General features: G+C 42.2%; 1 protein-coding gene across 3 annotated transcripts in view; it reads right to left on the reverse strand.

Annotated features, from left to right (window-relative positions):
* RARS1 (arginyl-tRNA synthetase 1) overlaps positions 1–16,312 on the reverse strand; it is a 630,854-nt gene that overhangs the window by 166,722 nt on the left and 447,820 nt on the right. For all 3 annotated transcript variants that reach the window (XM_069763904.1, XM_069763903.1, XM_069763902.1), the window contains one exon: positions 8,684–8,862. In XM_069763904.1, coding sequence (XP_069620005.1) covers positions 8,684–8,862 — 179 coding nt within the window. The remainder of the gene's footprint in view (positions 1–8,683; positions 8,863–16,312) is intronic.

The following is a 16,312-nucleotide window of genomic DNA, read 5'->3' on the forward strand; positions in this document are numbered from 1 at the left end:
TTTATTTCCATTTTACCATTAGAGTTAGGGCTAGGGTTAGGGCTAGGGTTAAGGCTACAGTTAGGGTTAAGGCTACAGTTAGGGTTAAGGCTACAGTTAGGGTTGGGGCTAAAGTTAGGGTTAGGATTACATTTGCGGTTGGGAATAGGGTTGGGATTAAGGTTAGGGGTGTGTCTGGGTTAGAGGTGTGGTTAGGGTTACTGTTGGAATTAGGGTTAGGGGTGTGTTTGGATTAGGGTTTCAGTTATAATTGGGGGGTTTCTACTGTTTAGACACATCAGGGGCTCTCCAAACGCGACATGGCGTCCGATCTCAATTCCAGCCAATTCTGCATTGAAAAAGTGTGTCCAAACAGGAGTTTACCCCAACATATGGGGTATCAGCGTACTCAGGACAAATTGGACAACAACTTTTGGGGTCCAATTTCTCCTGTTACCCTTGGGAAAATACAAAACTGGGGGCTAAAAAATAATTTTTGTGGGAAAAAAAAAAGATTTTTTATTTTCACGGCTCTGCGTTATAAACTGTAGTGAAACACTTCGGGGCTCAAAGTTCTCACAACACATCTAGATAAGTTCCTTGGGGGGTCTAGTTTCCAATATGGGGTCACTTGTGGGGGTTTCTACTGTTTAGGTACATTAGGGGCTCTGCAAACGCAATGTGACGCCTGCAGACTATTCCATCTAAGCCTGCATTCCAAATGGCGCTCCTTCCCTTCCGAGCCCTCCCATGCGCCCAAACGGTGGATCCCCCCCACATATGGGGCATCAGTGCACTCAGGACAAATTGGACAACAACTTTTGGGGTCCAATTTCTCCTGTTACCCTCAAGAAAATACAAAACTGGGGAATAAAAAATAATTTTTGTGGGAAAAAAATTTTGTTTTATTTTTACAGCTCTGCATTATAAACTTCTGTGAAGCTTTGGTGGGTCAAAGTGCTCACCACACATCTAGATAAGTTCCTTAGGGGGTCTACTTTCCAAAATGGTGTCACTTGTGGGGGGTTTCAATGTTTAGGCACATCAGTGGCTCTCCAAAGGCAACATGGCGTCTCATCTCAATTCCTGTGAATTTTGCATTGAAAAGTCAAACGGCGCTCCTTCCCTTCCGAGCTCTCCGATGCGCCCAAACAGTGGTTTACCCCCACATATGGGGTATCAGAGTACTCAGGACAAATTGTGCAACAACTTTTTGGTTCCAATTTCTTCTCTTACCATTGGGAAAATAAAAAAATGGGGGCGAAAAGATAATTTTTGTGAAAAAAAATTATTTTTTATTTTTACGGTTCTGCATTATAAACTTCTGTGAAGCACTTGGTGGGTCAAAGTGCTCACCACACCTCTAGATAAGTTCCTTAGGGGGTCTACTTTCCAAAATGGTGTCACTTGTGGGGGGTTTCAATGTTTAGGCACATCAGTGGCTCTCCAAACGCAACATGGCGTCCCATCTCAATTCCAGTCAATTTTGCATTAAAAAGTCAAATGGCGCTCCTTTGCTTCCAAGCTCTGTCATGCGCCCAAACAGTGGTTTACCTCCACTTATGGGGTATTGGCGTACTCAGGACAAATTGTACAACAAGGTTTGGGGTCCATTTTCTCCTGTAACCCTTGGTAAAATAAAACAAATTGGAGCTGAAGTAAATTTTTTGTGAAAAAAAGTTAAATGTTCATTTTTATTTAAACATTCCAAAAATTCCTGTGAAACACTTGAAGGGTTAATAAACTTCCTGAATGTGGTTTTGAGAACCTTGAGGGGTGCAGTTTTTAGAATGGTGTCACACTTGGGTATTTTCTATCATATAGACCCCTCAAAATGACTTCAAATGAGATGTGATCCCTAAAATAAAATGGTGTTGTAAAAATGAGAAATTGCTGGTCAACTTTTAACCCTTATAACTCCCTAACAAAAAAAAATTTTGTTTCCAAAATTGTGCTGATGTAAAGTAGACATGTGGGAAATGTTACTTATTAAGTATTTTGTGTGACATATCTCTGTGATTTAATTGCATAAAAATTCAAAGTTGGAAAATTGCGAAATTTTCAAAATTTTCACCATATTTCCGTTTTTTTCACAAATAAACGCAGGTAATATCAAAGAAATTTTACCACTATCATGAAGTACAATATGTCATGAGAAAACAATGTCAGAATCACCGGGATCCGTTGAAGCGTTCCAGAGTTAACCTCATAAAGGGACAGTGGTCAGAATTGTAAAAATTGGCCCAGTCCATAACATGCAAACCACCCTAGGGGGTAAAGGGGTTAACTACAGACTGACCAGGGCACGAAGAACAGTAGAGTGTTCCTTTGGCATTTTGGTCTCTAAATGGCGCATTCTTGCATCAGCCATAAATCTAAAAGAGGAAACAGTCGACGAGGTTGTCAAAGCCTGTGTGGTTCTTCACAATTATATAATAGTTAAGGAGCAACCCAACATTGAACTGGATGAACCAGTTGCACACCCACTGCCCGATTTCCAGCATCACCCGCTGCGGTCAACTGCAGCAGTTGGTCACATGCGGGACCAATTCGCTGCCTTTTTTGATTCAGATATTGGACGTGTGTCATGGCAGGATAATGTTGTGTAAATCTCCTGTTGCAATTAGATCTGTACCAGTAATTTTCTGAAATTATTATAATATTTATCATTAATAAACTTTAGTTTTGGTTGTGTTGACCGTGTCTTTTATGTTTTTCCTCTACAAACCAAAGCTGTCCTAAAACTAGCAGTATTTGTTCTGTATGTAATATCAGTATTTGTAATCCAAAACCAGGAGTGGGTGATAAAGGCAGAGGTGCTAGTTATTATCTTAATATCAGAATTTACCTCTAATTTTTTCACCCCTTGTTTTGGTTTACAAATACTGATATAAAACACTGGCCACATACTGCTAGTGTTATGGCAGCCGTGTTGCTTTATTGGTATGCTTGTTGACGTCATTGCGTCCTGATTCTGTTCTGCTGTATCCATTGGACACAGACTGAAGAGACAATGACTGTCATATTAAAGAAATCTATACTGATCAAGTCAGGTGTCAAAAACAATGAATTCACGATGCACATATAACAGCCTCATGAATTCACTATTTCTGACACCTGTGCAGGTGAGCATAGATATGCCGTGTGTGACCACCATCGTCCCTTCAATTTGTAATAGATTATGTACACAGAAGAGAAAATGGAGGTTATACAAGGCAGTTCTCTACTCACCAGGTCAGGTGTCCTAACTAATGAGTTTCTTGACACCTGCCTACCTACCTGTTCAGTAGAGTTCTGCACTGTATTTCCGCCATTTTCTCTTCAGACTGCAACACTAGTCACAGACTAAGCAGAAAGAAGAGATTATGGAGATAATCCATCTACTACTTTTTTGGCCCACCTCATATCTTTATACTAAAGACACAAAGCTGCAGTCTTTTTTTTATAACTACTGGAGATATGATGTGGCCCAAAATTAAGTGTGTGGTGAAGTCTCCTATTTGCCGCATGGTGTGTGTTGCCGGCGGCGATAGACACAATAAACCAAACATAATTGGAGCAAATCAAGTTGTATTTATTTTTTTACAACCAAAAAATGTATTTAACTGCGCCGGCTTGGGGTAGAGTGATGTAAACAGGGGGTGTAAAGCACCGAGGCCTGGCTAACCGTGGACGACGCAGAGGTGACAGGAGAAGGGGCAATGAAACTAGTGGGGTCTGGAAGTTCGGGGATGGGGCTTGACACATGAGAGGCCTGAGACGCACTGGGAGGGTGAGACAAACCTGACATTACAGACACATTGGGAGGTGAAGGGGGAGGAATACTAAGAGGTTTTTTTTTTTTTTTTTTTTTTTTGGGGGGGGGGGGGGGGGGGAGGGGGTTGCCGGGTTCTGGGAGGCCTTGGTGGGCTCATATGGCGCGGTGTGGTGGTGGGTAACCTGTCAGTGTCCGGCTGCATGTGTCAGAGTCCATAGTGCTCATAGAGCGTGCAGCCATGCCAGAGTCCATAGTGCTCGTAGAGCGGGCAGCCATGCCAGAGTCCATAGTGCTCGTAGAGTGTGCAGCCATGCCAGAGTCCATAGTGCTCGTAGATCGTACAGCCATGCCAGAGTCCATAGTGTTCGTAGAGTAAGCAGCCATGCCAGAGTCCATAGCGCTTGTAGAGCGTAAAGCCATGCCAGGCTCCTGCTGCATCGTGGTGGTGGCGGTACGGAAGGCCATGCCAGGGTCCTGCTGCATCGTGGTGGTGGCGGTACGGAAGGCCATGCCAGGGTCCTGCTGCATCGTGGTGGTGGCGGAGGAGGTCCAAACAGGAGCAGCGGTTGTCATGGTGGTGGCGGTGGGATGTCCAACTGCACTCAGCATGGTGGTGGTGCTGTAGTGGTGTCCGGCTGTGGAAGGAATTGAGATGGCCGTGCAGTGGTATGCAGCAGAGGTCGGCATTGAGGTTAAGCATGACAGTGAAGGCACATGTGGATATGCCGACACTGTCTGCTTGAAATATCGACTCTGCTGCATAGCCTGCACGTAAGCAGCATTGCAGGCCTGCATGACACTCAGCTGGAGATAAGGAGTAAGGTGTTCCGACATGCCCTGCTCAATTTGGTTAAAAAAATTATGTGCTGGCCTCTGGAGGTCGGCTTTCACTTGGTCAAGGCTTTTGGTGACCTCCTGGATACGTGCATTCAAGAGGTTATGTGAAACATCCATTCGGTCACCCAAAGCCTTGTTTGCTTTGTGTAAACCCGAGCTCAAGTGCAAAAACTCGGGCATGAGTGACCGGTCCGAAGCCCTCTGCCGCTGCTGGGAGGAGCCCCAAAAAAAGGGTGCAGTGGAAGAGGACTGCGAAAGGGGAAGACCTGATGGACCAGCTCCCTGGTCTCCAGTTAGTGTGGAAGGCCCACTTGCTGCAGCGTTGCTGGATGGCGGGGACGGGTCCATGGCTGTCGGATGAAAGACTGCTCCAGAACCTGGGCCAACAGTTGTGCTCCATGTGCTGTGAAAAAAGGAAAAAGAAAATTGATACCAAAAATTAACCAGACGCAAAATCCTGTGGAATAGAAAAATACATAATATGGCAAGACAATACAACCTAATGTACGTGATCAATACTTACGTTCTCTGGGCAAGGATCGGTCTTAAAATTGCCACAACTCGATAGTATTTCTATCGTCTGATCCTTGCTCCTGAACCACTGGGAACACGGCTCTCTTGACGCAGCTCCTTGTTGAAGCGGTCCTTCATTGAACGCCAACGTGTTTTGACTTTGGCCAGTTAAAAAAAAAAACCCATTATGGTCAGAAAAATGACTTTTGGCCATGCTCACACAACTGTGTGTGATGAGAGAAACTTCTGAGAGTTTCTTTCATCACACACAGTTGAGTGAGCACGGCCAAGGTCTCTGCTGCTTCACACTGCAGTGCAATACTTACCAAATGCACTTCGGACGCGAGTTGGGGTGTTGTCCCAGCCATCCCACATCTCTTTGGCCACCTCATTCCATAGGCTCTAAATTGTGACGTTGTATGAGTGCAGTGGATCCCAGGTGTCCCACAACAGGACTCGCTCATGGACCAGGGAGATGAGGAGGTCATTTTCTATTAGATCATCCTCCCGTTGTGGAACCTAAAAATTAAATAAAGTCATTAAAGTTTGTACAATTAACATAAGGAAAAGAAAGCAAAAAGATGCTGAGAAATGGCATGAATAGGAAAGTCAACATACAAAAGGATTCCAGAAGAAAAAAGTAAAGATATAGGAATGGAAAGAAAGGAAGATTCAAGAATATTACACTGAGGATACAGTAAACAGTCAGCCTTGTATACGTACCCGCTGCCGTCTTTCCTCCCGACCTTGAGTCCGCTGCTCCTGCCCAGTCTCTGCCACACAAGAAGAGCTCTAAAAAAATGAAAAATTCAAATCGTCACATGTGTAGATGTGACAGTGAATACTTACCAATCTGACGAGGCAAGTACTCACCTCACTGACATGCTTGACTTCTGACGGCATGGACAGGAGAATATGATGAAGAAGAAGACATCCTGATGCATTTAGAAAGAAAGAAATGCGAGAAATTAGGACATGTAAAGACAGAAAATAGAAAATAAAGGCATTGGCTAGGATATACTCACATTGTTCAGTGTCTTGTTTTCCTCCAATATGTAGCCTGTGTCTCGTCTGCTTCAGTGTCTGCTGAGTAGTGACCTGCAAATGTCCACAACCTCCCTTTATCACCTACTATGTGGGGGGTGGCTTATCAGTGTCTAGACATGTTGTTTTCAATTGAAACGCATGCGATCACGAACGCAAGCAAACGCATGTGCTTGTGAATGCATGCGTTCATATAGACAGCAATGCGTTTTTTGTCGCAATCCTTGCGCAATCGACCGTACACGTTTCCAGGCGGCAAATTGACGCCTCTAGAAATTACTGCATGTTGCATTTCCGCGCCAAGCCACAAACGACGAAACGACGCATGCGTCGTCAAACGCGGCAAAACGTGAACAATCAAAAACGCATGCGTCCTTAATGTTAAATATAGGAATACACAACGTATGCGGATATATGCGGTAGAAATGCTGCGGACACAACCACAATGTGAAACCAGCCTAAACACTGATAAAAAAAAATCATTAAGCATATTGGCTTTTTCCTCATCCACCATTTCAACCAAACTATTTTTAAGGGGGCCAACACTATCATTTTTTAGTTTCTTACTATTTACGTAGTTAAAGAATATTTTGGGATTATTTTTACTCTCTCTGGCAATGAGTCTGTCTCAATTTTTGCTGCTTTAATTTGCTTTTTACAGAATGTATTTAATTTTCTGTATTTATTTAATGCCTCATCACTACCTACTTCCTTTAATTCTCTAAATACTTTCTTTTTGTCCCTTATTGCGATTTAGCCATATTGGTTTCCCCCTATTTCTAATATGTTTATTCCCATACAGTATATACTGTGCACAGGTCCTATCCAGGATGCTAATAAACGTCTCCCATTTTCTTTGTGTATTTTTATGTCTCAGGATATTGTCCCAGTTAATTGAACCAAGATCATCTCTCATCCGTTGGAAATTTGCCCTCCTGAACTTTAGTGTCCTTGTAACCCCTCTACTACACATCTTATTAAAGGATACATGAAAACTTATTATTTTGTGATCACTATTCCCCAATTGACCCCCAACCCTTATATTTGATATGCGGTCTGGCCTGTTGGTTAATATTAGGTCTAGCAGTGCCCCCTTCTTGTTGGGTCCTGAATCAGTTGTGAAAGGTAGTTGTCTCTCATAGTTGTCAAAAACCGATTACCTTTGCTGGAACTGCAGGTTTCTGTTCCCCAATGTATCTCAGGGTAGTTGATGTCCCCCATAATAATGACTTATCCTTGAGTCGCAGCTTCATCTATTTGCTTTATGAGGATATTCTCCGTTGCTATCATTATTTTTGGAGACTTATAACTAACCCCTATCAGTAATTTATTATTTTTCCCCCTCCCCTTATCTCCACCCACAGGGACTATACATTTTTATTAGATTTACCTATATTATCACGCAGGATGGGTTTTAAGGATGATTTACATATAAACACACACCTCCCCCTCGCTTATCTGTTTGGTCATTTCTGAACAGACTATAGCCCTGCAAGTTAACAGCCCAGTCATGGCTCTCATGCTGCCATGTTTCGAATATCCCCACAATGTCATAATTATGCTCCAACAACATTAATTCTAATTTGTCCATTTTGTTGGCGAGGCTTCTGGCATTAGTACACATGCACTTTATGTATCTCTCTGTACCTCTGTTCTTTCTTAAATTATTAACTGTTCTAACCCCACCCCCCACGCCGCCGCCACCCCCAACTTCCTTATTTGTGCCCAGGACTCTATCTGCACTATCTTCCGCTCCAATAAAATGGATACCCTACCCCCATTCCCTAGTTTAAACACTCCTCCAACCTTCTAGCCATTTTCTCCCCCAGCACAGCTACACCTTCCCCATTGAGAACCCTAGCGCAGAACCTGTAGCCAACTGAGAAGCCAGCCCAGTTCTGCAGAAATCCAAACCCCTCCTTTCTACACCAATTCTTGAGCCACTTATTAACCTCCCTAATCTCCCGTTGCCTCACTGGCGTGGCACAGGTAGTTACAGTGATCTATGTGTGCCATACACCATAGCCTCAGATCTCACAGCAAGCGAAGTCTGATAGGAATTTTATCAGTTAAGCACTGATAGAATAGGTGTGGCATATTAGTGCAGTGCATTACTAATGTGCAGTAACACACCGTAAAACGAATAGGCTAGTGCTGTGTATTACTAACAAGATTGTAAGAGTCACAATGCAATGATGACAGTGTGCCAGCTCTGGCTAATCAAAAGCCGCGTCAGTTATCTTGGAAGGTACGAGATTTGCGAGCCTTCCGTTCAGTGGCCTGAATCTACTGACAATGCCGCCATAAGAAAAAAAAAATATATAAAAAAACAATACAAGAATTGTTGAAATTTTCTCTTACAACCTCACAAAAAATGGATTAAAAAGTGATAAAAAAATTGTTTTCACCCAAAAATTAAATACGGTAAGTAAACACTACAGCTCATCCCAGAAGAATTGTATGCAAAAATGTAAAACACGTCTTTTTCCTAAAGGCCCAAATAGGCAAATCATAGACGGGTTAAAAATTATAAGATACATGTGCATGCCTTACCTGTCCACTGTCAACAACATAAATGATAATATCTGCTTTCTCTTCAAATAATCTCTGCTTTATAGCAGCCAGATCTGAAGTATCGTAAGTGAAACCTCCATCAGATTTCTCAATAGTTAAAGGAATTGAGCATCCAGGAATAAATACAACTTTTCTTCCTTCATCCAGTTCAACATAACCTTAAAAAAAATAAAAAAAATGAAAGAACACGTTTATACTATTATTTTATGCCTATTTATAATGCATACAGTGGGTGAAATAAGTACTTAACATGTCACTAATTTTCTAAGTAAATATATTTCTAAAGGTGTTATTGACATGAAATTATCCCCAAATGTCTGTAACAAACCATCCAATCCACACAGTCAAAGAAATCAAATCACAGATGTCCATGAATTAAGTTATGTGTAATAATGAGAAATGACAGAGGGAAAAAGTATTGAACACACTTATTGGAATTTAATTAATACTATGCACAAAAGTCTTTATTGGTGCCTCCCGTATGAAGAAACTAGTCACATGCATTGCTTAGCTGTGATTTTGGCATATTCTACCACATTGGAACCAAGATGAGTTAAACGTTTTTTTATTTTCACAACGTGTTTCAACAACAGGACTACCATTTTTTTGAGTGAACATATCAATCACGTAGTAAGTATTCAAGTGTAGGTGGTTTAAAAAGGCTGGAGATTTGACTGAAACTGAAGAAAACACCCACAGGAAAAAAAGCGATTGGAGGAGTGTTGGGCATGGATAAAACCTTGTAGATTGTGAGGGTCCTCTCTCCTTCTGTACAAGTCGTAACTTGTATTGTTTAAGATCACTGTACTTGTTTTTAATTATGTATACCACCCTCACATGTAAAGCACCATGGAATAAATGGCGCTACAATAAAATAAACTAATAATAACATCAAACACTCTTCAAATCCTGAAGATCAAGTGGGATACTTCTATAAACTCTGAGCTTTAGATCATTCCATAAATTTTCTATTGGATTTAGGTCAGGTGATTCCAGTGTCTTTTGGTCTCCAAATATAGTGTTTATTATGGCATCCAAAGAGTTACATTTTAGTCTCATCTGACCAGACTATATTCTCCCAGTATTTCACAGGCTTGTCTAAATGTTGTTGAGCAAAGTTAAAAATGGGCTTCAACATGTTTTTTTGTTAAGCAACGGAGTCTTGCATGGTGAGTATGCATACAGGCAATGGAGGTTGACTGCATTACTTATTGTTTTCCGTAAAACAATTGTATCTTCTTATTCCAGGTCTTTCTATAGCTCTCTACAGGTGGTCCTTTCACAACTCTTCTGATAATTCTTTTCACTCTTCTGTCTGGAATTTTGCAGAGAGCACCTGGTCATAGCCGGTTTATGGCGAAGTGATGTGCTTTCCACTTTCGGATTATGGCCCCCAACAATGGTCACCGGAACATTTAGTAGTTTAGAAATTGTTCTGTAACCAATAGAAATGGGCGAACGAGAATCGTAAAGTTCGGGGTCAGTACCGAACATCTACTGCTTGGGCACAGACCACGAACATGGACTTCACCAGAAAGTCCGTGTTACTGTGCAGGTTCCGCACCCCAAACACTGGGTGTGTCTGGCACTGGAAGGTGCATGATAGGGTGGCACACACTGCCTCTGATCGGCGGTACAATCATGTCAAGTGACAGCATGAGCCAGCATCGGTGATCGGAGGTAAAAAGTTTACCTCAGGTCACTGGCGTCAGCTGAGGGACTACTACTTCCATCAACCGATGCCTGCTGCCGCTAATAACAGTGAGAGCATACGGCGGCTGATGGGAGTATTCATCAGCCAGCGCCTGCGCTCTAAATAAATTAAAAAATAAATAAAAAGGCACTGGTTCCCCTGTATTTTTGATAACCAGCCAGGCAAAACTGACAGCTGCGGGATGCAACCCTCTGCTGTCAGCTTTAGCAAGATTGGTTATCAAGACAAGAGGGGTCCCCACACCATTTTTCTTTTATTATTTAAATAAATTTCAAAAAATGGAAGAGTCCCCCCCATTTTTGACAACCTGCCAAGCTAAAGCAGACAGCTGTTGGCTGGTATTCTCAGGCTGGTAAGGGGCCATGGATATTGACCCCCAGCCAAAAAATAGCAGCCTGCAACCGCACAGAAAAGGTGCATCTATTAGATGCGCCAATTTTGGTGCTCTGCCTGGTTCTTCCTACTTGCGCTTTGGCAGTGGCATGTGGAGATCATATTTGTGGGGTTGATGTCACCTTTGTATTGTCAGGTGACATCAAGCCCACGGCTTACTAATTGAGAGCTGTCTATAATCTTATAGTTGTATTGAAAATAAACACACAGCCAGGATATTTCACCCCTTAGCGACAGAGCCAATTTTGTACTTCATGACCAAGCCAACATTTACAATTCTGACCACTATCACTTTATGAGGTTATACAGTCATGGCCAAAGGTATTGACACCCCTGCAATTCTGTCAGATAATACTCATTTTCTTCCTGAAAATGATTGCAAACACAAATTGTTTGGTATTATCTTAATTTAATTTGTCTTAAATAAAAAAACACAAAAAGAATTGTCCTAAAGTCAAATTGGATATAATTCCACACCAAACATAAAAAAGGGGGTGGACAAAAGTATTAACACAGTTTGAAAATTCATGTGATGCTTCTCTAATTTGTGTAATTAACTGCACCTGTAACTTACCTGTAGCACCTAACAGGTGTTGGCAATAACTAAATCACACTTGCAGCCAGTTGACATGGATTAAAGTTGACTCAACCTCTGTCCTGTGTCCTTGTGTGTACCACATTGAACATGGAGAAAAGAAAGAAGACTAAAGAACTGTCTGAGGACATGAGAAACCAAATTGTGAGGAAGCATGAGCAATCTCAAGGCTACAAGTCCATCTCCAAAGACCTGAATATTCCTGTGTCTACCGTGCGCAGTGTCATCAAGAAGTTTAAAGCCCATGGCACTGTGGCTAACCTCCCTAGATGTGGATGGAAAAGAAAAATTGACAAGAGATTTCAACGCAAGATTGTGCGGATGTTGGATAAAGAACCTCGACTAACATCTAAACAAGTTCAAGCTGCCCTGTAGTCCGAGGGTACAGCAGTGTCAACCCGTACTATCCGTCGGCGTCTGAATGAAAAGGGACTGTATGATAGGAGACCCAGGAAGACCTCACTTCTTACCCCGAGACATAAAAAAGCCAGGCTAAAGTTTGCCAAAACTTACCTGAAAAAGACTAAAACGTTTTGGAAGAATGTTCTCTGGTCAGATGAGACAAAAGTAGAGCTTTTTGGGCAAAGGCATCAACATAGAGTTTACAGGAGAAAAAAAGAGGCATTCAAAGAAAAGAACACGGTTCCCTACAGTCAAACATGGCGGAGATTCCCTGAGGTTTTTGGGTTGCTTTGCTGCCTCTGGCACTGGACTGCTTGGCATTATGAAGTCTGAAGACTACCAACAAATTTTGCAGCATAATGTAGGGCCCAGTGTGAGAAAGCTGGGTCTCCCTCAGAGGTCATGGGTCTTCCAGCAGGACATTGACCCAAAACACACTTCAAAAAGCACTAGAAAATGGTTTGAGAGAAAGCACTGGAAACTTCTAAGGTGACCAGCAATGAGTCCAGACCTGAATCCCATAGAACACCTGTGGAGAGATCTAAAAATGGCAGTTTGGAGAAGGCACCCTTCAAATATCAGGGACCTGGAGCAGTTTGCCAAAGAAGAATGGTCTAAAATTATAGCAGAGCATTGTAAGAAACTCATTGATGGTTACCGGAAGCGGTTGGTCGCAGTTATTTTGGCTAAAGGTTGTGCAACCAAGTATAAGGCTGAGGGTGCCAATACTTTTGTCTGGCCCATTTTTGGAGTTTTGTGTGAAATGATCAATGTTTTGCTTTTTGCTTCATTCTCTTTTGTGTTTTTTCGTTTAAGACAAACTAAATGAAGATAATAATACCAAAGAATTTGTGTTTGCAATCATTTTCCGGAAGAAACTGAGTATTATCTGACAGAATTGCAGGGGTGTCAATACTTTTGGCCATGACTGTAGATCTAGAACGCTTCAACAGATCCTAATGATTCAGAGAACTTTTTTGTGACATATTGTATTTCATGCTAATGGTAATATTTCTTTAATATGACTTGCATTTATTTATGAAAAAAAATGGAAATTTTCAAAAATGTTGAAAATGTTGCAATTTTCAAACTTTTAATTTTTGTACCCTTAAATCAGAGAGTCATATCGCACAAAAGACACTGGGGGAAAGACACTGTTTGGTGTTTGGGCACATGACAGGGCTCAGAAGGGAGGGAGCATCATTTGACTTTTTGAACCCAAAATTGTCTGGAATCAATGGCAGGCATCATGTCGCGTTTGCAGACCCCCTGATGTACCTAAACAGCGGAACACCCAATTCTAACTCCAACCCTAACACAGCCATTCCCCTGACCCTAATCCCAACCCTAACCACAACCCAAACCACAACAATACCCTAATCCCCACACTACACTACAACCGTAACCCCCATACCACAACTGTAACTCCTACACCACAACCGTAACCTCCACACCACAACCGTAACCCCAACATCACAACTGTAACCCCAACACAACCCTAACACCAACCTTAGCCCCAGCCCTAACTCTAACCCCAAACCTAGCCCGAATCCCCCTTTACCCTAACCCTAATGAAAAATGGAAATAAATACATTTTTTTTATTTTATTATTTTTTACCTAACTAAGGCTACTTTCACACTAGTGTCGGAATCTCCCCGTCACAGTGCGTCGGGCCGAGATTCCGACGCTAGTGTTTGATGCGCTGCACAACGGGTGCAGCGGATGCATTTCTCCGGCGCATCCGCTGCCCCATTGTGAGGTGTGGGGAGGTGGGGGCGGAGTTCCGGCCGCGCATGCGCGGTCGGAAAAAGCGGTTTGTCAGGAGCAAAAAACTTTACATTTAACGTTTTTTGCTCCCGGTGGTCTGCCACAACACGGCGCAACCGTCGCACGATGGTTGCGACGTGTGGCAATGCGTCACTAATGTTAATCTACGGGGCAAAAACGCATCCTGCAAACAACTTTGCAGGATGTGTTTTTTGCCATAAACGACGCATTGCGACGTCTGGCAAAAAACGCCAGTGTGAAAGTAGCCTAAGGAGGTAATAAAGGGGGGGTTTGATTTACTATTTTTTATATTGATCACTGTGAAAGGGTCTATCACAGTGATCAAAATGAACCAATAGGACATATCTCCTACTGTTGCTGGGTGACGGCCATTTTCCTCCCCGAAGATGCCAAGGGCCGGGGTACAGAGCCGGATGAACCGGGGGATACAGCAGGGATATAACGTTATTTCTCAACGCCAATAAAAAGTGGAGCTCAGGAATAAGAACCCTTAACCGCCACCATAAAAAAGGTGTATTGTGTTCGTTAAGGGGTTAACCCCTTTCTGCCATCAGATGTACTATTCCGTCCATGTGACCTGGGACTTAATCCCCATGCACGGAATAGTACATTGAGGCCGATTCTCACAGCTGACACCTGGCACTAAGTGCCAGGAGTGGTCACGGACCGCCCCCGGCAGTTTAACCCCTAAAACACTGCAATCAAACAATAAAAACACCTATTTAGTATCGACGCGTCCGTAAAAACCCGACCTATAAAACTGTCCCACTAGTTAACCCCTTTAGTGAACCTCATAAAAAACCACGTCAAAAAACAATGCTTTATCATCATACGCTGAACAAAACCTGGAATAACACGTGATCAAAAAGACAGATATAAATAAACATGGTACCGCTGAAAATGTCATCTTGTCCTGCAAAGAACGAGCAGCGATAAAACGTCATCAGCAAAAAAAAATTTAAAGTTATAGCTCTCAGAATAAAACGATGCAAAAACAATAATTTTTTTTTATATAAAATAGTTTTTATTGCATAAAAGCGCCAAAACATAAAAAAATGTAAAGGAGGTATCGCTGTAATCATACAGACCAGAAACGGTATAAATGCGCATCCCCCCCCAAAAAAAAAGAAATTCATGAATTGGTACCAGTAAAAATGTCAACTCATCCCGCAAAAAAAACAAGACCTCACATGACTGACTATGTGGGCTAAAATATGGAAAAATTGCAGCTCTCAAAATGTGGTGATGCAAAAACTACTTTTGCAATATAAAGCATCTTTTAGTGTGTGACAGCTGCTAAACATAAAAACCCGCTATAAAAACTTGCTATAAATAGTAAATCAAAACCTCCTTAGTTAGGGAAAAATAATAAAATAAAAAAAATGTATGTATGTCCATTTTCTCATTAGGGTTAGTGCTAAAGTTAGGGTTATGGTTAGGGCTAAAGTTAGGGTTAGGGTTGGGGCTTAAGTTAGGGTTTGGATTACAATTGGGATTAGGGTTGGGATTAGGGGTGTGTCAGTGTTAGGCGTGTGGTTAGGGTCAGGGATGTGGTTAGGGATGGGATTAGGGGTGTGTTGGGGTTAGGGGTGTGTTGGGGTTAGGGTTGTGATTAGGGGTGTGATCAGGTTAGGGGTGTGGTTAGGATTATGGTTAGGGTTGGGATTAGGGGTATGCTGGGGTTTGGGGTTAGGGCTGGAGTTAGAATTGGGGGGTTACCACTGTTTAGGCACATCAGTGGTTCTCCAAACGCGATATGGAGTCTGATCTCAATTCCAGCCAATTCAGCGTTGAAAAACTCAAAAGGTGCTCCTTCCCTTCCGAGTTCTTCTGTGCGCCTAAACAGTGGTTTACCCCCACATATGGGGTATCCACGTACTCAGGACAAATTTGACAACTTTTTAGGTCCAATTTCTGTTACCCTTGTGAAAATAAAAATTTGGGGGCTAAAAAAAAAATGTGGGAAAAAAATGATTTTTTTTTTATTTTCACGGCTCTGCGTTATAAACTTCAGTGAAGTAATTGGGAGTTTAAAGTTCTCACAACACATCTAAATAAGTTCCTTGGAGGGTCTAGTTTCCAAAATGATGTAACATGTGGGGGGGTTTCTACTATTTAGACACATCAGTTGCTCTGCAAACACAACATGATGGCCGCAGACCATTCAATGTCTGCATTCCAAACGTCACTACTTGCCTTCTGAACCCTGACGTGTACCCAAACAGTAGTTTTCTCCCACATATGGGGTATCAGCGTACTCAGGACAAATTGGCAACAAGTTTTGGGGTTCAATTTCTCCTGTTACTGCTGTGAAAATACAAAATTGGGGATAAAAAATCATTTTTGTGGAAAAAAATAATAGTTACATAGTTATTAAGGTTGAAGGAAGACTATATGTCCATCTAGTTCAACCCATAGCCTAACCTAACATGCCCTAACATGTTGATCCAGAGGAAGGCAAAAAAAAACCATGTGGCAAAGAGTAAGCTCCACATTGGGGAAAAAAATTCCCTCCCGACTCCACATACGGCAATCAGACTAGTTCCCTGGATCACGCCCTATCAAGGAATCTAGTGTATATACCCTGTAACATTATACTTTTCCAGAAAGGTATCCAGTCCCCTCTTAAATTTAAGTAATGAATCACTCATTACAACATCATACGGCAGAGAGTTCCATAGTCTCACTGCTCTTACAGTAAAGAATCCGCGTCTG

This window comes from Ranitomeya imitator, chromosome 4 (assembly GCF_032444005.1).
Source record: "Ranitomeya imitator isolate aRanImi1 chromosome 4, aRanImi1.pri, whole genome shotgun sequence".
Taxonomy (NCBI): domain Eukaryota; kingdom Metazoa; phylum Chordata; class Amphibia; order Anura; family Dendrobatidae; genus Ranitomeya; species Ranitomeya imitator.